This window comes from Scleropages formosus, chromosome 25 (genome assembly GCF_900964775.1).
Source record: "Scleropages formosus chromosome 25, fSclFor1.1, whole genome shotgun sequence".
NCBI classification, from domain to species: Eukaryota; Metazoa; Chordata; class Actinopteri; order Osteoglossiformes; family Osteoglossidae; genus Scleropages; species Scleropages formosus.
In genome coordinates this window covers 410,040-435,060 of record NC_041830.1, presented here as the reverse complement: position 1 = coordinate 435,060, position 25,021 = coordinate 410,040, and the positions used below count along the sequence as shown (strand labels likewise).

The following is a 25,021-nucleotide window of genomic DNA, read 5'->3' as shown; positions in this document are numbered from 1 at the left end:
TGTTCTTGTGTTTAGTCACTTATGAACATACAGTCAATTCCCCCTTTAGACTTTTTGTCCACTAGAAAAAACTCAAGTACTTGTGAAATGGCAAGTCTTTCCCCTTGCTGTATTTATTTCTGTAATGGGTATAGTTCAGTGCATAGCACTGCATGCCTTTTGTGACTGCATTTTTCCAATATGACAGCCTGGTGGAGCCTTTCATCACGATGCTCTGGACGATCTATGTATATCTGTGGTTAATACTACAGAACTCTGTGGGTACGTGGTCCATGTCTTATAATATTTTAATATTGAGGTCATATGCAGTGACTTTGTTTTGTAAGACTTGTATTTTATGGAGTCGTTTTCTAAGGTGCAACGTGATTTTCAGATGAACGTAACAACTCTTTGTGGCCTCACCTTTTTGTTTTCTTTCTCTGCTCAGCAGGCAGGTTCTGTTTTATGGTGTGTTGTCTTTTTATACTGTACATTGGGTGTCTCTTGGCGTAGGACAGTGACTTTGTAGTCTTTTACAAAAGTACCATGTTCTCTGTGTTGCCAGGCCCCAGTTTGCCACAACCCCGCTTAGGACAAGGGGTGGGTGGGGGTGTGTGTGTGTGATCTAGGATGAGTACGTGGCTGAGGATCGGTCTAGTGGATGTACTCCTTCCCTGTGCTATTGGTGCAAGGAGTCATGTGGATTCTTTAGCGTGTGCCTCCACCATTTTCCTCTGTGGATGACCTGTGTACACCACGTGTGTGGGCTCTTCAGCCTTTCACTGAGGTCTTTGTTTTACTGAAACCAAGTTGTTTGGTCATCTATCTACAATACAGTCATGTTTTCATGTGCCATTGCACAACACGCTTCAACTTGCTACAGATGCAAGAAAAAAGGTGATAATTCAGAACATTTTAGCAGCTTGGAACCTGGCTCCAGCGAAGTTTTCCTGTGAACGTACTGGCCATAGAGAATGGAGATGGTATCACAGAAATTACCCTTAGCTGAGTAAACAGACTATTTTGTCATTTCTCACAGAGAAACCCTGTCTCACACCTCACACCCATTCTGACCTTCTCTCCATGCATCCGTGAACACCTCCAGCAACCCCACTCTTCCCCCCTCCTGCACTTTGCGTCTGTGAAGAGAATGTGCGTCGGGTCTTCCGGAAACAAAAGACAAGGAAGGCACCAGGCCCAGACGGTGTTTCACCAGCCTGTCTAAAAACCTGTGCTGACCAGCTGGCCCCTATCTTCACACAGATCTTCAACAGATGATTGGAGCTGTGCGAAGTTTCTTCCTGCTTCAAATGCTCTACCATCATCCCCATTTCAAAAAAAAACCAAAATCACAGGACTGAATGACTACAGACCTGTTGCCCACACTGGAAGATGGCGCCCACCGTGGCAGCTGTCTGTGTACTCCTCCTCATGCAGCTGTCGTTTTATGTCATTTATTCTTGTTTGCTTACTAATTCTTAACTGCTTAAAAGCACACTTAGTATCTGCACTGATTATATATGACAGGGAAACATTACTAGAAATCAGAAAAACAGACAGTTGAGCTCACTTTCAGTCTGTCTGACCTGGATTATCTCCTGCACCTGAGCTCATACCCGCGAGGTCCACCAACACCGGAATCGAGTCATCAGCGTAGCTGGGGGAAAGAGCGATCCAAGCGGCGATGAGGCAAGAGAGGTGGGCTACATGCTAGGCTAAAGGCTCGACCAAACTGTCCGCCTCTCCCAAGCCTACTGCTAGCAAACGTCCGATCCCTCGAGAACAAACTGGATGAACTCTCAACCAGGATCACATCACAACACAAAATTAGAGACTGCTGCGTGCTCATTTTCATAGAAACCTGGTTATCGGACAACATTCCAGACTCAGCGGTTCAGCTACAGGCGCACTCCATTCACCGCGGGGACTGTACAGCAGCGTCCGGAAAACATAAAGGTGGAGGAACATGCATTTACATTAATAACCGGTGGTGTTCGGATGTGCAGACGGTCAGTAAACACTGTTCGAGTGATTTGGAACTTTTAGTAGTGAAATGCAGGCCCTTTTATCTGCCGAGGGAGTTTTCCGTGGTATTTCTCCTGGCTGTTTACATCCTGCCACACGCAAACTCTGCGGCAGCGCTCGGGATTCTGCATGACACCATGAACGCACAAGAAATCGCACATCCGGACGCTGTGTTTATCGTCGCAGGCGACTTTAACCACTGTAACTTACGAAATGTACTCCCTACATTATAACCAACGTTAAGTTTCCTACAAGGGAGAAAAATTGGACCAGGTGTACAGTAACCTGAAGGGCGCATACAAGGCTGCACCCCGCCCCCACTCCAGTCAGTCTGATCACATCTCAGCGTTCCTTTACCCTGCATACAGACAGCTCCTTGAGCAAGCCCCCCCAGTGAGTAAAACTGTTAAAGTGTGGTCTGAAGAATCTGATGAGGTGCTACAGGACTGCTTTGACTGCACTAACTGCGAGGTGTTTAAGAATGCTGCCATGCGCGAGGACTGTACTGTTGACCTGGATGACTACATGTCAGCAGTAACCAGTTACATTAGCACCTGCATCAAGAACACTGTGCCCACCAAACCAATCCGGACATACCCCAACCAAAAGCCGTGGATAAACTGTGAAGTTCGATCCATGCTGCGTGCCCACTCTACTGCATTCGTCTCAGGCAATGCCAGTGACTACAAGAAGGCCAGGTATGATCTTCGAAGAACCATTAGAGCTGCCAAGAGGGAATACAGACTGAGACTGGAGTGTCATTACACTACTGCTGACACCCAGTGCATGTGGCAGGGATTACAGAACATCACAGACTATCGGAGCAGAAGCAGGTGTGAGATCACTGACAGCCACATCACACCTGACAAACAACGAATTCTTTGCCCCTTTTGAGGTCTTGAACAACGAACCACTGGGTGTTAAACTGACTGGTGGGAACACACAGAACCCACCATTCACGGTCACATCTGCAGATGTGGCAAAGACTTTTGGGAAAACAAACCCATGGAAATCAACCGGCCCAGACAACATCCCTGGACGTGTACTTAGAACCTGCTCATCGGTGCTAGCTGATGTCTTTATGAATATATTCAATTTGTCCCTTGCACAAGCCTCAATTCCCACCTGCTTAAAGAGGACCACTATCCTGCTGCTGCCAAAAATCAACAAAGCATCCTGCCTCAATGACTACCAACCCGTTGCACTGACTCCAATAGCGAAGTGCTTTGAAAGAACCATCATGAGGTACATCCAGACCATCACTCCGGACACTCTGGACCCCCTCCAGTTCGCATAGACGGAACAGATCCACAGAGGATGCCATCAGCACAAGAATACACACTGCCCTCACCCACCTGGAAAACAAGGACAGCTATGTTCGAATGCTGTTTTTTGACTACAGCTCAGCATTCAACACAGTAATACCTTCGAAGCTCATCAACAAGCTTCACAATCTCGGTGTGCCACCCACCCTCTGCAACTGGGTTCTGGACTTTCTAACGGGCAGACCCCAGTCCGTTAGAATGGGGAACCACATATCCAAGTCAATAACCATAAACACAGGAACTCCACAGGGCTGCGTGCTGAGCCCCATACTCTGTGCACTCTTCACTTGTGATTGTGTGGCCTCCCAGGACAACACCAACAAATTTGCTGATGACACAACAGTCATTGGACTGATAACGGGAGGCGATGAGTCGGCATATGGGAGGGAAGTGGCTGACCTGGTAGAGTGGTGCCACGACAACAATCTCTCCCTCAATGTCAACAAAACAAAGGAGGTGATAATAGATCCACGGAGAAGGAGGAAGCAACACACATCACTGCATATTGGTTGAGACAGTGGTGGAGAGAGTGAGCAGCTTCAGATTCCTGGGTGTTCATGTTACTGAAGATCTCACAACACAACACATCTGGTCAAGAAATCACATCAGCATCTGCATTTCTTGAAAAGGCTGAGGAAATTTGGCATGCCAAGCCAAATCCTCATAAGCTTCTATAGGTGTGCAATCGAGAGCGTCCTCACTAGCTCTATCACAGTGTGGTTTGGAAGCTGCACAGTACAGGATCGTAAGGCGCTACAGCAAGTGGTGAAAGCTGCTCAAACCATCACTGGAGAGCCTATACCAGGCCAGAACCATCAGGAGAGCCATTAACATCACCAAGGACAATAGTCATCCCCAGCACAGCCTTTTCACACCCTTACCATCAGGCGGACGCTACAGGAGTATTAAAGCCAAAACTTCAAGGCTGAAAAACTATTTTTACCCACAGGCCATAAGGCTTGTGAACGACATCCATCCACTGCCTCTCCACAAATCACGGCAGACACAGATTACCCTCTGAGCTTGAGGTGTCAACTACCTCCCATCCTTCCTACACACACACACACACACACACACACACACACACACACACACACACACACACACACACACACACACACAATGCCAATAACATCAGAGACTACCTCTGCATACCTTGCGTAGACAAATCCCCCCCCCCCCCCAACTGCAAACAGACCCAATCTACCTCTGCAGGACTTTGCACATGTACGACTTCCATGTTTACATTGCGCACTGCACACTTTATACATGTATATAATCTCATTTCTTGGATTTTTGCACTAACAGTAATTATTGTAATTTGTGACTTTGCACTAATAGTAATTTTTTGTAAATTTGTGATTTACGCCTTGAGTTATTCTTGTGTTTTTCTTTCCTTACGTCCTTATAATTTATGTCATAGGCTGAGGATTCACAGAGTAAGAATTTCATTGTATGGTGTAAGGAACTGTTTATTGTACACGACACTTGAATCTTGACGTCTGTGGTCATGAACTCCTTTGAAAGACTGGTGTTGGCCTACCTGAAGGACACCACTGGACCCTCGCTGGACCCCCTGCAGTTTGCTTATCGAGCAAACAGGTCTGTGGAAGATGCAGTCAACATGGGACTGCACTACATCCTGCAACATCTAGACAAACCAGGGACTTATGCGAGAATCCTGTTCGTGGACTTCAGTTCAGCCTTCAAACACCATCATCCCAAACCTCCTCCTGTCCAAATCAACCCACCTCTCTGGGCCCACCTCCATCTGTCAGTGGATCACCAACTTCCTGACAGACAGGCAGTAGCTAGTGAGGCTGAACAGCACTGTGGCAACAGTGGAGTCATTCAGGTTCCTGGGCACCACCATCTCACAGGACCTGAAGTGGGAGTTCCACATAGACTCCATTGTGAAGAAGGCCCAGCAGAGGTTGTACTTCCTTCGCCAGCTGAGGAAGTTCAACCTGCCACAGGAGCTACCGATGCAGTTCTACTCTGCAGGCATCGAGTCTGTCCTCTGCACTTCCATAACTGTCTGGTTCAGCTCAGCTACAAAATCAGACATCAGCAGATTACAGCGGGTAGTCCGGACTGCTAAAAGAATCATTGGCACACGCCCACCCTCAGAACTGTACTCGTCCAGAGTGATTAAAAGGGCTGGCAAAATCATTCTAGACCCTTTACATCCAGGCCACTTCCTCTTTGAACATTTGCTGTCTGGACGGCGCTACAGAGCACTGAGCACCAGGACAGCTAGGCACAAGAAAAGTTTCTTTCCTCAGGCCATCTACCTCATGAACAGCCCCCTAGAGAGTAAACTGGTGCAATACACTACGCTATTTATACTTTTATTTATCACATATCTTTTATTTACATTCCCTTGAATTTGTATATAACATACCCGTACATACATACGTACAGTGTGTATTTTTGTATATGGTGTACTTTATATTTTATATATTTATCTTTTATTCACTTATTCTATTTTTTATTATCTGTGTCTTGTCATTCTGTCTGTGCTGAGGAAGTTTTGTCACCAAAACAAATTCCATATATGTGTAAACATACTTGGCAATAAAGCTCATTCTGATTCTAATTCTGAAATCTATGTTTGTTTCCTGCAGTCTTAGTGTTATCTGAGCCTGTGTCTGCATTTCACTGTATCCTTTATTTCACAGCAGCATCAACCTTCATGTGTTAAATTTGCATAGAAATTTTCTATAAAATGAGATGATCTTAGAAAATGAAATGTCACTTTGGAGAAAAGCATCTGCTAAATGAATAAATGTACATATAAATGTAAATTTGAGACAATGTACAAACTCTCAATGTCCTTCCTCACATTGGGAGTTTTCCCGTTTTCCTCTCCTCACTTTCCGCTTAGCTTACTTGGTTACAGTTTGCAAACTTAACTTTTTCCCTTGGTTTTCTTTTTATCTCTTCTGCATCACTAGTTCTCAGATGTACAGCTTTGCTCTGCTACCTTATAAAGACAAGCTGAATGTCTGGCAATATTTGTATGGAGTGTGTGCCAGTGCCTGTCCATACTTGTATTCTGTCTGTGCTTCTTGGCAATGCAGCATAGGCAGTGATGCAGTACTGGACCACCATCCTGCTGCCCTCTCCTTTCACAGCCTGAGGTTTTGACTGTGCTCCTGCAACAGGGCTTTTACCCCAGCCCTCCGCCCCATGCAACTGGTCTTCCCCTGGAAGCGGCCCTTCTTCCCTGCTCCTTTCCCTTCCAGCAGCTCAGCAACCCTGCAAAGGTATAGTGTCTCTCCTTGATATTTAAACTGGAAACATTTTCCTTTAACTCCTGCACTACTTGAAGTTCATATACTCAGGTAAAATATATGTATGAAGTAATTGCAGCTTGCTTATCGTAACATATCTAAATCAGCTCCCTAATGATGATTCTACTTGCTTCAGTGCATTGTACCTGGGTCCCAACCTGTCTACAACATCTACAGGTCCTGCCAGAAGAAAAAGCCCTGCACCTCTCTCTTCCCCCACTGTCAGGAAGAGGATTGTATCCTGCAAAAGAAAAAACCACATTGTACAGAAGTTATGCACTCGGGTTCCTTCTGAGCTTTCGTGGCACGTCTGTCTCTTTGCCCATGGATAGTAAGCTTAGGGCCAAAAATGTTTTTGGATCTCAGGGGTCTTTAGTCCTAGTTTTTCTTAAATGTTCACATCCATAACTGATAACTTGGTTTTTTTTTTGCTTTCTAATGGTTCAATATTGTATGGTGATTTTACACAAGCATACAATTCTTGCAGAGCAGTAAACTTTACCATTCACACATCCCAAAAATTCTGAGCCAGATAAAAACAAGAAAAAGCACTGTATTTTGTTCAAATTGTTTTTACGTGCCAAGAAGTGCTATAATGCAAGTACAAAACCAGCCAAACCTCAGTGCCGATTTCTTTGGCTATGATGTTCATAAATTCAGCATCGCCATCCTTCCTTCAAATACAGAAAGAGGGGAAAAATTAATTTTCTTTCCAGGAGGCAGAAGGGAAAGAAAATGTGAGCTACTGTAGTGGACAGTCGAAGATCAGTTTTGGACTAAACCAATCTTTGAAAGCTCATGTTACTTAGAATCTGACAGTTTCCACTCCATACCAATATTAAGGTTTTTGTTAATGCCTTTCACCCCTAAAAACATTACCCCCTGTCCTCAGTATTAACTAAATCGCACGCACCTGTGTAAGCAGAACAGGTTCCCCCTGTTTGGATCACTCTTGAAATTCTGCGCTATGAGCACAGCCATATCTCGCAAAAGGTTCAGGTTACTCTTGAGAGGAAACAAATTAATTAAACAACTTTGATACTGTTCCAGTGATACCTAGAGAATGCTAGAAAAAGTCCTGATCCAGAGTAGCTTACCTTTCGCAGCCCCTTGACAGCATTCTGTAGCTTCTCAACAGCCTCGACATGGTCATCTACTCCAGACCTGTAGTCAAAACAAGTCCAAAGGCACAAATCTGACGATGAAGATTGCCGAACTGAACACTCGCTTGGTGTACACTTCAATATTTCTTTTTATAGTGTACCTGGAATCATTATCACACAATAATAAAGTCCTACCACTGAAATGATTATCCGTGTATTAACATCTTGGTACTTCTTTACTGCCCCATTCTCTCACACTAATTCACTCATGATTATAACACGGGATGCAGCAGCAGGGCCAGAAAGCAGTGTAGTGGTTGCAGCTGTCACCTTACAATCAGAATTGTACACTTAGTCAACGTACTTACTCTAAACTGGTATAAGAGAAGTACCCTGCTGTACGAATGGGTAAATCACTGCACAGGTATCGAACATCATAAGTCACCTAGGACAAAAGCATTAACTGAAACTAAAGTGATAACAATAACTAGTGCCAGTTCTTTGATGAAGTAATATTATGAGCACTGTTTTGACTGCTTACGTGAGAAGGTCTGTCAGTGATCGTTCTCTGTTGTAACTTTTCTCGACATACTTCAGAATTCGGTTGCCAGCCATAAATATCAGGTTTGTTTTGTTCTTCTTTCCTTTCTCAGTCCCAAGGATCTTTATGAGCTGAAATTCACCATTGGAAATTACAACATAAATGGGAAATGACACCATACAAACAGTAATCACAATCTTACACTTACATGTACATTTATTCATTCAGCACATGCTTTTCTCCAAAGCGACTTGAATGCAATGAGTTATAAGCCCACACACCTTATTCACCAAGGTGACTGACACTACTAATATTGTACGCTACTTACAATGGGTCACTCATCCATACATCAGTGGAACACACACTTTCTGTCACTCACACACTATGGGTGAACCTGAACACCATGTCTTTAGACTTCATTGTCTTTTGAAAAAAGTACTCTTCAATTCTGTATGCAGCTGCCCATGTAATGTATAACGGTTAAATAGTGATATTTCACTAACTGACTATTTCAAGTGCTATGTGTCTGCATGTGCATCTTTCTGTCGGCAAAATATGGTTTTGTTTTCTCAGATTTATGTTGCTTTAAAGAAAAACATCTGCTAAATGAATACATGTAAATGTAGCAACAGATCCTTCTGGCAATACAGATAAAAGCTACTTTTCTTTTTGACTGAATTTTGCTGTGAGGTTTATTGCTTGTGATAAATGGTCTCTACCTACCTTAACAAGAAAATAAAACTTTGCACTTAAGGATCTGCCTTGCCTACTCTATAAATGTGCAATCTCATAAATCTTTAAACTAAAAAAAGCCAACATAGCTGTATCATGAACCATGTTACAACAGTGCACAATGGACTGCACCTGCAGGTGGCTGAGGTTAGACACATGGGTTCCACAGCACATATTGGAATCCATGCCCTCAATGTTGACTATTCGAATGGGTCCAGAATGATCGTCTGGTAGACCACGGCTTCTCACCTGTAAAGTGACAGCAACAGGGATAAAACATCCAAGCGCTGCTCACCTGAAGCATGGAGCATAGCAACTGAAGCCACTCTCACAGCCAACTTGAAATCAGAGGACCCAAGTTCAAACCCACCTCTGGTTCTAGTACCTTCAGCAGTGTATGTAGCCAAAATGGCAGCAATAAAAAATTGCTTAGGTATACAAAAAACTGCAAGTACCTCAAGGAGTGTGCTTCCACTAGCAAATATAGATTGGGTCCAAGAACAATTCCCTTAGTTTGAGTGCTACGTAAACTGCACTTGTTGCTGTCTTCCTTCCCTTCTCATGAGACACGCGACCTGTTGAACAGCGGGGTCGTCCAGAAAGAGCAGCTCTATAGTGATGGGAACAGCGGCTCGGATCTTGTCATTGACAGCGTTCTCCAGGGCCTCCACTTCTCCAGCCTTCACCATAGCCGTATTGAGCTCGATCGTCGAGTATTGACGTCCAAGCTCCCTGTAGTGGGATGGTATAATTTAATGCAAAGGTTGCGCAAAGTACTGCGGGAACAAAACAAAGTTTTGGACCTTTGCTGACAGTTATTCAGTCAAAGACAATCGTCAGAACTGTTTTTGGAAAGCCTACCCCAAGCTTACAGCAAGACTAATACCACTGCTTACCAGGAAGTGGTCTTGTACCCAAACGTACTGTCCGCTAGGGCTGTGATGAGATGCTGACCTGAAGTTTGACACATTTAATAAATTAATCTCACATTTACTGTTATTTAATGGGCCTGCATGTCTTATACAGTAAAGCGATGCTCTTATGTTACAGACCAAAACAATTACTGCACTATACGACTACATTCAGAGCTGCTCACAAGGGCACATCATCCGTGATCACACAAGACACAAATGTGATGGAAAAACTACACAGATCTTTCATGTACACAGAAGGTTCAGGCTCTTCCTTGGTCTCACCTGAATGTTGCTGCATGTGGTCAAATCTGCGGTCCCAGTCGACCTTCAGCTGGATGCTGGATCCAACCTCCACTGCAGAGGCCACAAAATGCACAGCTTCTGCCCCCCTCCTGGTCACTCTCAGGACCGGTACTCCCCCGAGTGTCCCGCGGTCATCTGGCTACAGGTTGCAACAGGTCTCTCATACACGTGCACAGACACACCATGTATTGAACCTCAGCTGTCTCCAGGGTGACAGGGTAGCTGCAGAGCATGAACTACACACTTCCGACAATTCAGGAGTGGAGATTTAACACTACCAACCGTGCCCACCCACCTGCAGTTACCAAGTCGTTGTGAAAGGTAACTGGAGAAACTTATTTCCCCAAAGTGTCATAGGTAAAGGCAAAAAAGACCACTTGTTCACCATTTCACCACCTTGACCTTGACAATACCTGACCACCTCCTTCAGGGAAGAGAACTGTGTCCTTCAGGATGACCTCGAAGCCCTTCACCTTCTCCTTCTTGCCACTGGCTCTCTCCAGGCTCAGTTCACAGGGAGAACAGGACACCACAGTGGTGACAAACTGAAAAGTGTGGCAGTAACAGAAGAGTCAGCTCAGCAGTAACTCATTGGTTTTACCTGGCAATGCCATAATTCACTCGGTCACTTGTGCTTGCATCTTGGCATTCGTACAGTCTGCTTGTACTGAAGCAGTCAGAGTTACACGAGACATGATGATGATGATGGCATCATCATCATCATGTAACTTAGGACCAACGACGTCATTGTTCGTCATTCATTGTATCGTCAGTTTCCAAACAGACACGTCATACCACGGAGTAATTAATCCAAAGTATAAGTCAGCGTTTCCGCGAGCTTGGTGAGGATTTAAATAGCTGAGGCGCACATCCTCTCCATTTACCTCTTGCACATACGAGTCTCTCTGACACTGGAAAGCCATGTCCGACGGCAGAAGAGCAGACACGGCGCTGCGTTGCTGCGTTACGCGACGGCACTTCGTTATGGCGCTACGTTGCATGACGGCGTTTCTTTACGGCGCTGCGTTGCTGACGGATCTGTACAGGTGCCACGAGGGGACAGACCGTGCGGCGGACGCACGAGTTTCCCGGGTGCTCTATACAGCAATGGCACCGCGCGCGCCCATTACACATTTACTTTACGTTTGCATTCATTCCTTTATCTGACGTTTTTTTCCGCAAAAAAGACGCTCACAGTGTCAGCTGCCTACAATAATTTACCCATTTATACAGTTGGGTAATTTTTACTGAAGTATTTGACGGTAGGGGGCGCGGTGGGTTTGACTGGTCCTGCTCTCAATCTAGCGGGTCTAGTTCGAGTCCCGCTTGGGATGCCTTGCGATGGACTGGCGCCCCGTCCTGGGTGTCCCCCCCAGCCCTATGTTGCTGGATTAGGCTCTGGTTCACCACAATTTCACTGAGTGTGTGTATGTACCCTGCTGAAGGGTACTGTGGAGGTGGGATTCGAACCTGCACCCTTCGGGTCCCCTCCGCTACCTGCTGCTCCCCCAGGGTACCACCACGCTTTACGAGTTAACAAGTTGTTGTATTCATCATGCTAGTGAACCCTTCCAAAAAAGGGTGGTGGGGGGGGATGTCATTACAGTTCTTCTTTGCATCATGTCTGTGTATAATCTTGTTTATATTTATGTATGTTTCATACAAAATGTAATATCATAGTACAATTTAAATCCGAATGAAAGACTCAAAATATCACAATAGCTGTTTTTCTGTTTTATTTAAAATCATGTTTTTGTCTTCTTATAAAACACAACTTTGAAGGAAACACATTTATCAGATGCTTTTCTCCAAAGCAACTTCCAATGAACACTAGATAGCATTATCAGCCCACACACCTTATTCACCACAGTGACTTACACTGCTAGCTATACTACTTACAATGGGTCACTCATCCATACATCAGTGGAACACAATCTCTCTGTCACTCACATACTATGGGGGAACCTGAACAACATGTCTTTGGACTGTGGGAGGAAACTGGAGCACCCAGAGGAAACCCACACAGACATAGGGAGAACATGCAAACTCTACACAGACTCAGTGAGAATTGAACCCACGTTTTCTCATGCCACCCTGGTCCGAGCCCTAATCTGAAGGTTACTGGTTCGAATCCCCCTCCTGCTGTAGTACTAGTAAGTGTGTCATAAACATCTGTTCACATGCTGAGAAATGAAGGCTTGTTAATATCAAACAGAGCTGGCATCAAAGTATTGCTAATTCACTGTTAAATAGATGTAATGTAAACAGTGGTATGCACCTTCCTCTAAGGCACTGAGTGTGGTTTCACAACATCTGGGTGGCACAGCAGATAGTGCTGCTGTCTCACAATGCCTGGGTAGTGTGAGAGGGTGTGGGTTTGATTACTGTTCAGTCTGTGTGGAATCTGCATGTGCTCCCCATGTCTCTTTGGGTTTCTATCAGGTGCTCTGGTTTCCTTGCACAGTCCAAAGACATGCTGTTCAATCAGATTTGTGACTCAAGGTACCCATATTGTGTGTGAGTTGCAGAGGGGAGTGTGTCTTGCTGATATATAGATGAGTGACTCAGTGTAAGTCACCTTGGGTAAATAAGGTGTAGGCTGTAACATAACATAGTGCTCATTGGCTAAATTAATAAACTAAACAAGAGAGCCCTTATTATCCCTCATGCAGTTTTATCTGTATTGCCCACCCTACCGGTGGCACGGTGGTGGCGCGGTGGGTTGGACCGGGTCCTGCTCTCTGGTGGGTCAGGGGTTCGAGTCCTGCTTGGGGTGCCTTGTGACGGACTGGTTTCCTGTCCTGGGTGTGTCCCCTCCCCCTCCAGCCTTTCGCCCCGTGTTGCCGGCTTAGGCTCCAGCTCCCTGCGACCCTGTATCGGACAAGTAGTTCAGACAATGTGTCCACCCTACCTGTGAAACAGGGCACTGCAACTCTTTTCAATATTGCATGGAAGAACAGGACACACACACACATGCGCACGCACGCACACGCACACATATTTGCTGAAATCGCTTGTCCTGAGCAGGGTCACGGCAAGCCGGAGCCTAAGCTGACAACACGGGACACATTATGTTAAAAATGTGTAATAATGAACACATACGCATGTAGGGGTATGGATTTCCTTGACTTTGCAAGACTGAATAACACCTTTAAAATAAAGTGGCTAAAACAATTCTTTAATACTCCATCCTCTATTTGGAATCTCATCCCTCATTATGTCTTCTTTAAGATAGGTGGCCTGCGATTTCTCAGAATTAGAGAATCAGAATCAGAACGAGCTTTATTGCCAAGTATGTTCACACATACAAGGAATTTGTCTTGGTGACAGAAACTTCCACAGCACAGACAGAATGACAGTGACAAGACACAGATGAGGAGATAGAATATGTGAATGAAAGATAAAAAATATATAAAAATATAAAGTACCCAATATACAAAAATAGTCACTAGACATTGTATGTATGTACAGGTATGTTCTATACAAATGCAAGGGAATGTAAATAAAAGATATGATGTGATAAATAAAAGTATAAATAGCGTTGTGTACTGCACCAGTTTACTCTCTAGGGGCATTTAGGTGTTCATGAGGTAAATGGCCTGAGGAAAGAAACTTTTCTTGTGCCTGGCTGTCCTGGTGCTCAGTGCTCTGTAGCGCTGGCCAGATGGCAAAGGTTCGAAGAGGAAGTGGCCTGGATGTGAGGGGTCTAGAATGATTTTGCTAGCCCTTTTACTGACTCTGGACGAGTGCAGTTCTTGGAGAGCTGGGGGGATGTGCTGATGATTCTTCCAGCAGTCCAAACTATCTGCTGTAATCTACTGATGTCTGATTTTGTAGCTGAGCCGAACCAGACAGTTATAGAAGTGCAGAGGACAGACTCGACGACTGCAGAGTAGAATTGCATCAGTAGCTCCTGTGGCAGGTTGAACTTCCTCAGCTGGCGAAGGAAGTACAACCTCTGCTGGGCCTTCTTCACAATGGAGTCTATGTGGAACTCCCACTTCAGGTCCTGTGAGATGGTGGTGCCCAGAAACCTGAATGACTCCACTGTTGCCACAGTGCTGTTCATGATGGTGAGTGGGGATAATGCTGAGGCACACACACACACACACACACACAGTAATGCTGAGGCGTTTCTCCTAAAGTCTACGATCATCTCCACTGTTTTGAGCGTGTTCAGCTCCAGGTTGTTATGACTGCACCAGACAGCCAGCTCTTGGACCTCCTGTCTGTAAGCAGACTCGTCACCATCCCGGATGAGGCCGATGAGTGTGGTGTCGTCTGCAAACTTCAGGAGTTTGACAGAGGGGTCTTTAGCGGTGCAGTCATTGGTGTACAGGGAGAAGAGCAGTGGGGAGAGCACACATCCCTGGGGGGCGCCAGTACTGATTGTGCGAGTATTGGATGAACATTTTCCCAGCCTCACTAGCTACTGCCTGTCTGTCAGGAAGTTGGTGATCCACCGACAGATGGAGGTGGGCACAGAGAGTTGGGTTAATTTGGACAGGAGGAGGTGTGGGATGATGGTGTTGAAGGCCGAGCTGAAGTCCACGAACAGGATCCTCGCATAAGTCCATGGTTTGTCCAGATGTTGCAGGATGTAGTGCAGTCCCATGTTGACTGCATCATCCACAGACCTGTTTGCTCGATAAGCAAACTGCAGGGGGTCCAGCAAGGGTCCAGTGATGTCCTTCAGGTAGGCCAACACCAGTCTTTCAAGTGACTTCATGACCACAGACGTTAAGGCGACAGGTTTGTAGTCATTAAGTCCTGTGATTTTGGGTTTCTTCGGAATGGGGATGATGGTGGAGCATTTGAAGCAGGAAGGGACTTCGTACAGCTCCAGTGATCTGTTGAAGATCTTTGTGAAGATAGGGGCCAGCTGGTCAGTACAGGTTTTTAGGCAGACTGGTGAGACACCGTCTGGGCCTGGTGCTTTCCTTGTCTTCTGTTTTCGGAAGACCCGACACACCTCCTCTTCACAGATCAAAGGTGCAGGAGGGGGGAAGGTGGGGGTTACTGGAGGTGTTAATTGATGCGTGGAGAGAGGGTCAGAGGGTGTGAGACAGGGTTTGAAAGTCGGCCAGTTGTTGAGTTGATACGGTGCTGGGGGGTGATGTCTTGTAATTGGTGATGTCTTTCAGGCCTTACCACACTGATGCAGGATCGTTGGCTGAAAACTGTTTCTTCAGCTTTTCAGAGTAGTTTCTCTTAGCCACTCTGATCTCCTTTGCCAGTGTGTTTTTGGCCTGTTTATACAAGACTCTGTCCCCAGTCTTGTAGGCGTCTTCTTTGGCCTGACGAAGCTGTCTGAGTTTTGCAGTGAACCACAGTTTGTCGTCGTTGTATGTTAAACGAGTCCTGGTAGGGATGCACATATCCTCACAGAAACTGATATATGATGTTACAGAGTCTGTGAGCTCATCCAGATCGCTAGCAGCAGCCTCAAAAATACCCCAATCAGTGCACTCCAAGCAGGCTTGTAAATCCTGCTCTGCTTCCTCAGTCCATCTTTTAACAGTCCTTATTACAGGTTTAGCTGATTTCAGTTTCTGCCTGTAGGTTAGTATAAGATGAACCAGGTAGTGATCAGAGAGCCCCAAAGCTGCCCGGGGGACAGAGTGATATGCATCCTTTATGGTGTAACAGTGGTCCAGTATATTATTACTGTCTCTGGTAGGACATGTAACGTGCTGTCTGTATTTTCGGCAGTTCACGGGAGAGATTTGCTTTAAAGTCCCCGAGAACGATTATAACACCAGAGTCAGGGTGTTTTTGCTCTGTGTCTGTGATCTGATCGCCCAGCTGTTGCAGCGCTGCGCTCACACACGCTTGCGGTGGAATGTAAACACTTACGAGGATGAACGAGGAAAACTCCCGCGGCGAGTAGAAGGCTTACAGTTGATGAAGAGCGCTTCTAGCCTAGGTCGGGACAGCGCATCTTCTTCAACGCTGTTACATCTGTACACCACCTTTCGTTGATGTAGAAGCATGTCCTACCGCCACGTGATTTCCCCGCTGATTCCGCGTCGCGATCCGCTCTGAACAGCTGGAAGCCCGGCAGATGTAGCGCGCTGTCCGGAATGGCTTCATTCATCCAGGTTTCCGTGAAACACAGAGCAGCAGAGTTTAATAAGTCCTTGTTTTTTTGGGACAGGAGGAAAAGTTCGTCCATTTTGTTGGGTAAGGAGCGGAGGTTCGCCAGATGGATACTAGGCAGCGCTGTTCTAAAGCCACGCTTTCGGAGCTTTATTAGGGCGCCAGCTCGCTTTCCACGCTTGCGCGTTTTGGAGCGCTTGAGCAGCGGCGTTGCACCTCCGACTAACAATGTCCAGCAAAACGTCAGAATAATTTATCGAAAACCGGTAAAATGTTGGGTGGTGTGTACTGCCGAATGTTCAACAGTTCTTGGTAAAACTGATTGTAGGAGTATAACTAAAGACAGGGCAAACTAACAAAAACAGTAAAACAACTGTGGAGCTCCACACCGAGGCGGCCATTCGCGGCGCCATTCCTTCAGAAATGACAGTCAGTGTTAGTAAAATCCCCATCAAATTGTCACATTTCCATAAACAGGTGCTCTTGGCCTGGTCACTAGCTTATAAACACAACTTCTCTCCATATAAATATGTCATCTGGAACAACAGGGATATTCTGTATAAAGACAAGTCTTGTTTCCAGAAAACTGGGTTCAAAACAACATGATTTTACTGGTGGAACAGCTCTTCAATTCTAGTGGGCATTTAATGCGCTATGATGAATTCCTGAGTAAATATTAAATAGCTGTTACACCAAAGGAATTTGCCACAGTTTTGGATCAGATGCCTTCAAGTGTCATCATGCTGTTAAAAAACCAAAAACCTTCTTTAACCCCTGCCACCCCACACATGGATCCGCGCTCCTCTGCTGTGGAGCTAATCTGTTTCTCAAGTATATGTTTTATTCAAAGAGTTAAAAAAGACATCGGCATCAGGTGCTCTTTTTGTGATGCTCCCTAGGGACAACTCTTCATCTATATTGACAGTTACTCTTATACAGGCTTATGTCTCACTAAAAAAAAAATAGATAAAAACAAGCAGATCGTCTCAAGGCTACCAAAAGATGATGACCTGTCAAAGGGTGTAGACCAAAAATCCAGCAAAATGTCCAGCATCTTAATCTTTATGCATCTTGAGGATGTGGCAACAACCAAAGTGAACAAATCAGGTGGGCTTTTGGGGGCGCAGAGTGAGTAATACAGTGATTTTTGATGATCTTTGATGGCTTTGTCTCAACTCAGTGGCCCATCCAAACAGATCACCTTCTTTCTAGCAGGTAAGTTCCTCTCACATGGTAATTATTATTCTTTGTCTTGTATTCCTGTCCAAACCACTGTTTCATTTTATACTTTGATATTTAATACAATCAAAGTAAGTTCATGAAACATCGAGTCGAGTCGAGTCGAGCTTTATTGTCATTCCACTACATGTGTGGACATACAGTGGGACGAAATGTCGTGTCTCGCAGGACCACGGTGCTGTGTAAATAAGCATAAATATAAACATACAACACTAGACATAAGGACAATTTTTAGACCTACATAGCTAACTTACTAAGTCGGTAATCTAAAATTAGGGCAAATATACATATACTATAAACAGTTAACTCATTAATTAACATTAATTCCAGTTTCTTTGTTTCCTGGATATACTGGCTCTGTACGATGAGTGAGTGACATGAGACAACATCTTGGAAATTAATTTGCATGTGCTTTTACTGGGGGAAAAACTGATTGTTTCAGAACTTTTGAAATTACTTTCATACAAACAAACACTGGGATGAACAATGAATCACATTTGGACATACCATTCAATGAATGAGCAACATTTAAGTAAGTAGTTTTGTTAAGAAAACACAAGATTATCAATAAAGTTTCAACAAGAAAATACAAAGGTAATGGAAAAGTAACAAAAACCCTTATGCCAAACTATTTCCGCCACAGTCAGGTCTAGGAGGTTTGGGTCAGACTTCAGGTCGTAGGTCCCGTCAAGCCTGCTTTGATGCTTCAAGGCTAATTTCATTTCCAGCACTCTGCCATGGGTCACACATCTCACTGCTGGTAACCAAGGAGCTAAGAGCGTGAGACAGGTCTCAACCCAACAGTGACGCAATGCCAAATGGTGCAGACCAGGTCTCGACTGTGCAGTCACTAGCGTAGTCCATCGGGAACCAGTGGGGTCTTTTTGTTTTTAACATGACAGAACTTTGCCTTGTATTCCTGAAGAAGCCATTAGTGAGCACACATTAGATGGAGGACAGAACTGTAAGAAATGCATGGAAAGAGAGAGTTAAAGAATGTTCTACAATGCATAGCGCTTTTACTATTTCACGAAAACGGTTCTGGTAGCAAGTGAACTATTTAGAACACAACACATAAGGCACTTATAAGTTGTAACTGCATTTATTCTGCTTTGAAAAAAGAGTTACTACTGTATTTTTTTTAACACAAGTTGTGCAGCAGTATGTCTGGAACAGTGCAGCAGGTGCAACACGCTACATAAATAACATGATACAACTTTAAGGTTTACCTTAGTTTACCTGGTTTTATTTCAACAGTGTCAGTCGTCCTAAAAATAAAGAAAAGGCAATTAGGAAACACACCAGTTCAGTTCTCTCTCACTTTTTCTCGTCCTGGTCAGGTCTGTGGGGTCCACAGTCTATCTTGGAATCAATGGCTGCAAGGCCAGGGGGGTACATTCTGGACAGGACACCAGTTCATTTCAAGGTAGCCACACGAACGCAAGGCAAGCAATTTAGCATCACCATGCTACCTGCTGCACTGCCATGCTACTCCTAGTTGCTTTCTTCTAAATAGATATCTCTCAGTCAGAATATACTGTAAATATATCTAATAATAATAAAATAACTAATAATAACTATTTAATGAACTGTAATTTAAGCAAAAAGATTTTTTGTTTTTTAGTTTTTAGGTCCCCTCCTCAAACTGCCACCTTAACGTGGTGGAGGAGTTTGAGTGCCTGAATGATCTCAGGAGCTATGTTGCCTGGGGCTATACGCCCCTGGTAGGGTCTCCCATGGCAAACAGGTCCTGGGTGACAGACAAGACAAAGTGCGGTTCAAAACCCCCTTATGACTATAAAATCAAGGTTCTCGTTTACCCCGCCCGGTATGGGGTCAGCGGGGCCCCACCCTGGAGCCAGGCCTGGGGGGGGGTCGCATGCGAGCGCCTGGTGGCCAGGTCTATGCCCACGGGGGCTCAGCCCGAAGTCAAGACGTGGAGCCGCTCTTCGGTGAGCTCACCACCTGCCGGAGAGGCCGTAAGGGGCTGGTGTGTTGTGATTTGGGTGGTGGTCGGGGCCGAGTGCCCAGCCGACCCAAACCTCGGGCGCCAACTCTGGCTTTTGGGACTTGGAATGTCACCTCACTGGCGGGGAGGGAGCCTGAGCTAGTGCAGGAGGTTGAGAGATACCGTCCAGATATAGTCGGGCTCACTTCCACTCACAGCTTGGGTTCTGGAACCACTCTTCTTGATCAAGGGTGGACTTTCCACTATTCTGGCATTGCTCAGGGTGAGAGGCGGCGGGCGGGTGTGGGCTTATTAATAGCCCCCCAGTTCAGCCGCAATGTGTTGGAGTCTACCCCGGTGAATGAGAGGGTCGTCTCCCTGCGCCTTCGGGTCAGGGAACGGTCTCTCACTGTCGTTTGTGCTTATGCGCCTAGCGGCAGTGCAGAGTACCCGGCCTTTTTGAAGTCCCTGGGGGTGTGCTGGAAAGCGCTCCCACTGGGGACTCTGTCGTTCTACTGGGGGACTTTAACGCCCATGTGGGCAGCGACAGTGACACATATCTTCGGCCATATGTCTTGGACACTTGGGTGAAGAGAGGGACTGAGCTGTCAACTGATCACCACCTGGTGGTGAGTTGGATTCGATGGCGGGGGAAAAAGCTGGACAGACCTGGCAGGCCCAAACGCATAGTGAGGGTCTGTTGGGAACGTTTGGTGGAGGCCCCTGTCAGAGAGGTCTTCAACTCCCACCTCCGACAGAGCTTCAACCAGGTCCCGAGGGAGACTGGGGACATTGAGTCTGAATGGACTATGTTCCAAACCTCCATTGTCGGGGCGGCGGTTCGGAGCTGCGGCCGTAAAGTCTCCGGCACCTGTCGCGGCGGCAATCCCCAAACACGGTGGTGGACACCGGAGGTAAGGGATGCCGTCAAGCTGAAGAAGGAGTTCTATCGGGCCTGGCTGGCTCATGGGACTCCTGAAGCAGCTGACGGGTACCGGCGGGCCAGACGGAACGCGGCTCTGGCAGTCGCCGCGGCAAAAACCCGGGCTTGGGAGGAGTTCGGTGAGGCCATGGAGGAAGACTTTTGATCGGCCTCAAAGAGATTCTGGCAAACCGTCCGGCAACTCAGAGGGGGGAAGCGGTGTTCCGCCAACACTTTCTACAGTGGAAGTGGTGCGCTGCTGACCTCAACTGAGGATGTCCTCGGGTGGTGGAAGGAGTACTTTGAGGATCTCCTCAATCCCTGCGACACGCCTCCCGTAGAGGAAGCTGAGCCTGGGGACTCGGAGGGGGACTCGTCCATTACCCTGGCTGAAGTTGCTGAGGTAGTCAAAAAACTCCTCTGTGGCAAGGCTCCGGGAGTGGATGAGATCCGCCCCGAGTTTCTCAAGTCTCTGGATGTTGTGGGGCTGTCTTGGCTGACACGCCTCTGCAGCATTGCGTGGAGCTCGGGAACGGTGCCTCTGGACTGGCAGACCGGGGTGGTGGTCCCTCTTTTTAAGAAGGGGGACCGGAGATTGTGTTCCAACTATAGGGGGATCACACTCCTTAGCCTCCCTGGGAAAGTCTATGCCGGGGTACTGGAGAGGAGAGTCCGACCGATAGTCGAACTTTGGATTCAGGAGGAGCAATGCAGTTTTCATCCTGGCCGTGGAACACTGGACCAGCTCTATACCCTCACTCGGGTGTTGGAGGGTTCATGGGAGTTTGCCCAACCAGTCCATATGTGTTTTGTGGACCTGGAGAAGGCATTCGACCGTGTCCCTCGTGGCATCCTGTGGGGGGTACTTCGGGATTATGGGGTTCAGGGCTCACTGCTACGGGCTGTTCGTTCCCTGTATGACCGGAGCAGCAGCTTGGTTCGCATTGCCGGCAGTAAGTCAGACCTGTTCCCGGTGCGTGTTGGACTCCGCCAGGGCTGCCCTTTGTCACCGATTCTGTTCATTATCTTCATGGACAGAATTTCTAGGCGCAGCCAGGGAACGGAGGGTGTCTGTTTTGGTGGCCGCAGGATCTTGTCTCTGCTTTTTGCGAATGATGTGGTCCTGTTGGCTTTATCGAATCAAGACTTGCAGTGTGCACTGGAGAGGTTTGCAGCCGAGTGCGAAGCGGCAGGGGTGAGAATCAGCACCTCCAAATCCGAGGCCATGGTTCTCAGTCGGAAAAAGGTGGATTGCCCCCTCCGGGTTAGGGGGGAGTTGCTCCCTCAAGTGGAGGAGTTTAAGTATCTCGGGGTCTTGTTCACGAGTGAGGGAAAAACGGAGCGGCAGGTTGACGGACGGATCGGTGCAGCGTCCGCAGTAATGCGGTCATTGTACCGGTCTGTTGTGGTGAAGAAGGAGCTGAGTCGTAAGGTGAAGCTCTCAATTTACTGGTCGATCTACGTTCCTACCCTCACCTATGGTCATGAACTTTGGATCATGACCGAAAGAATGAGATCGCGGATACAAGCGGCAGAAATGAGTTTCCTCCGCAGAGTGGCTTGGCGCACCCTTAAGGATAGGGTGAGGAGCTCAGTCACCCGGGAGGAGCTCGGAGTAGAGCCGCTGCTCCTCCGCATCGAGAGGAACCTGGTGAGGTGTTCCGGGCATATCCCACTGGGAAGAGACCTCGGGGCAGACCCAGGACACATTGGAGAGACTACGTCTCCCAGCTGGCCTGGGAACGCCCTGGGGTTCCCCCAGAGGAGCTGGAGGAGGTGTGTGGGGAGAGGGAAGTCTGGGGGCTCTGCTCGGGCTACTGCCCGCGCGACCCGGTCCCGGATAAGCGGAGGAAGATGGATGGATGGATACTTTTTAGGTGAGAGATGTGTGTGCTTACATCCAAGTCATCAAGGTCATCCATTGCAGGTGGTTCTCCTTTCTTAGTCATATTTTTGAGCATCTGTGGAGAAAAAACATGCAGATGTATATGAACACTGTTCTATGTGTGAGTATCTTGTACAAGAACCTGGGGAATCAGGCTGAATCAAATTTAATGGCATAGAAAGAGAAATGGGGGTAAATACTTTATCACAACACTGTCCAACACAATCCCTCATTTAGTTAACTGTGTGTATGAGGTAAGTGTTGATGATCTCTCTTTTATTTTAGGCATTTACTGCATGTGAGCTGATATTTCCAAGTCACTTTTAGAAAAAAGCATGTTCTTCAGAAGTAGATGGAAGATGCGAGGGTTAGCATTGGCTCCCTGATCCACCTTAAACCAAGAGGGCAGTGATACTTACATCCATGTAATCCCCGTACTGTGCCATGCCTTCTTCTTCCTCCTGCTCCCAGTCTCTCCAGTTATCGAAGTCCACGGACAACCAGCTGGGCTGTAACAGGACATGTGCTTACAGCGTAACTCAATCTATTTTTCAGATTCTACACTAGATTTTCTCACTGAAAGTACACAGGGCAAGAGGTTGCAAGAAACTGAACAAAATAACAGTGGAGGGCTCTTAAGACTAAGTGTAGGGCTCTTAAGACAATAAAAATGCAGGTCTGCTCATCCTCCCTCTTAGCATCTTTACACACTCTGAGAACTTCCTACAAATATTGAGCAGCAGGAGGTCAGATCAGAGTGAGAGTGACCAATGAATACGCTGAACCCTTCAAGTTTATGTTGTTTTAATGCAGTTTTCCTTTTTGTGTTTTGCTCCCAGAACAAAAAGTAATCATAATTCTTTATTTTATTGCATCCACAAAAGTTTCCATTGTCAAGAGAATTTATAGGTGCATAACATTCGTCTTTTGTGAAAATGGGCCAAAAAAGTCTTTAAAAAGGTTCCTTATGTCTTGCACTCTTTCTTGAAGTTTAAATTTGGAACAGAGGTAAGAACACACACACACACACACATTTTCAGAACCGCTCGTCCCTTACGGGGTCACGGGGAACCGGAGCCTACCCGGCAACACAGGGCGTAAGGCCGGAGGGGGAAGGGGACACACCCAGGACAGGACGCCAGTCTGCCGCAAGGCACCCCAAGCGGGACTTGAACCCCAGACCCACGGAAGAGCAGGACTGCGGTCCAACCCACTGCGCCACCGCACCCCCACGAGGTAAGAACAATTAATTTTATTTTTATTTCATACAATTTTATGTTTAACTCTTTTCTTATTCACTAAAGGACAATTAAATGCCAGAGCAAAAGATTAGATATTTTGTAGTTACAGTAGTAATTTTTCAAGGTGTTCTTATAGTGATGATAATTTGTCTTAATGTGTATGTTTGCTGTGGACCTTGACAGGATCCTTGGTCAAACGAGGCCATGCATCATTTTCCTTTATTTTTCTCAGGATCACATTGATGGTGCGCTCATGTCGCCTCTCGCGGGAGTCCTGTTTAGAGAACACATGGCTCAAGCAGTAGGAACTATTGCAGGTTACAGTTGTAACTGGAATATTACAAATGACTCTGGTTTAAAATGCCAGGTGTGCATTGTCAAACTGTTCATGTGGGAGCCTGTCCTCTAGGTGTGACATATAAAACATAATCTCTTTTACAAAGAAAATGAGCAGGACTGATTTGCAGTCATGCAGTTTACAAAGCTCTGTTAATAGAAAACACTAATTTTGACAGGCTTTCGAAAATAATTGGGTTTGGACATTTGGAAAGAAACACTTACGTGGATTTGCACCCGGTCATAAAAGTAAATTTCATTGTAGATGTTGACATCGTCTTCTGATTTGCAGCTGCTCGGAACATAACAGAAATCCTACTGTTTGCTGGAATGTGGACAGTGCAATATAGCACAATATCATGTAGCCCTGCACAATTATCGAAACACAGTGAAAAAATAAAGCAACCAACCTTAAAATCATTTTGTTTTCTTGTATATCCACTTGGAGCTCTCTGCTGTTCTGCACCATGAAGTTGATGGTGACATATTTCTTTCGGTCAAACCACAGAGCTTTAGCTGGTTGACTGTATTGATAAATACATTAAATACTTTAAAAAACTGAGTTGGTCATTCTCTGCATTTCATTACATACAGCAAAAATACAGTACCAAAATGTCTTAATGTATATAAAACCTAATAACAGTAAAAACAGCCTCAGTCAACAGAAATATCTGACATATACAGTAGTATATTGCCATGCATGCTAGATTTTTACATACCAGTTGTCAGGTCTTACAATCTTGGGCATTTTGATGGTTTGTAGGATATCACCAAATTCGATCACCAGATTTAAAAGGACACAGATGAGGTCTTTCTCTTGTGTCTCCTACACACCAGCTGGCCAAATGTCAGCTCTGCTTTTACTGGTGGGCTACTTTTAGTTCCTGGAGTCTATATTTAGGGTAACTGGGATCAGCTGCTGAGGGCCTGCTGCTATGCCCCTTCCCCCTCATGAGCTTTCAGCAGAGAACTTTCTGGAGTTTTCTCCACTCCCCTCATGAAACTTAGCTATGTGCCCACAGCTTTCATTGTGCTTTGCTCTATCACTTGACTGTTGGCCATTCAATTCAGTTTTACAGAGTGCTCTTCTTACACAATAATACTTGTTGAACAAACGCATAAGTCATTTAAAT

The 25,021-nt window shown here is 46.0% G+C and overlaps 1 protein-coding gene across 6 annotated transcripts; it reads right to left on the bottom strand.

The window, feature by feature from the left end:
* Positions 1–5,862: 5,862 nt before the first annotated feature.
* On the bottom strand, positions 5,863–24,856 carry ptges3l (prostaglandin E synthase 3 like). Of its 6 annotated transcripts, XM_018741820.1 has the most exons (17): positions 24,608–24,856; positions 24,299–24,412; positions 24,114–24,180; positions 23,728–23,826; positions 22,731–22,820; positions 22,325–22,387; positions 10,632–10,763; positions 10,198–10,357; positions 9,898–9,955; positions 9,577–9,733; positions 9,134–9,250; positions 8,270–8,400; positions 7,723–7,789; positions 7,539–7,630; positions 7,245–7,299; positions 6,772–6,866; positions 5,863–6,590 (listed from the first exon to the last, which is right to left on the bottom strand). In XM_018741820.1, exons 1-17 carry the CDS (start codon positions 24,634–24,636, stop codon positions 6,461–6,463), a joined length of 1,656 nt encoding a protein of 551 aa, XP_018597336.1. In that variant the 5' UTR covers positions 24,637–24,856; the 3' UTR covers positions 5,863–6,460. The 6 variants fall into 6 exon arrangements, with proteins under 6 accessions (XP_018597336.1, XP_018597330.1, XP_018597334.1 ...); XM_018741814.2 differs by lacking the exons at positions 22,325–22,387; positions 22,731–22,820; positions 23,728–23,826; ... (1 more) ...; positions 24,299–24,412; positions 24,608–24,856 and adding an exon at positions 11,103–11,182; XM_018741818.2 differs by lacking the exons at positions 5,863–6,590; positions 6,772–6,866; positions 7,245–7,299; ... (6 more) ...; positions 10,198–10,357; positions 10,632–10,763 and adding exons at positions 17,702–17,734; positions 18,796–18,824 and having other exon boundaries at positions 24,608–24,832.
* Positions 24,857–25,021: the final 165 nt, after the last annotated feature.

Excerpts from the sequence above, each read along its gene's own strand:
- ptges3l (XM_018741820.1), bottom strand. The coding sequence starts at position 24,636 with ATGCCCAAGATTGTAAGACCTGACAACTG. Across the intron at positions 10,358-10,631 it reads TCCCTGAAGGAGGTGGTCAG|CCAGATGACCGCGGGACACT; the intron begins GTATTGTCAAGG and ends TGCAACCTGTAG. Across the intron at positions 9,251-9,576 it reads ACGACCCCGCTGTTCAACAG|GTGAGAAGCCGTGGTCTACC; the intron begins GTCGCGTGTCTC and ends GTCACTTTACAG.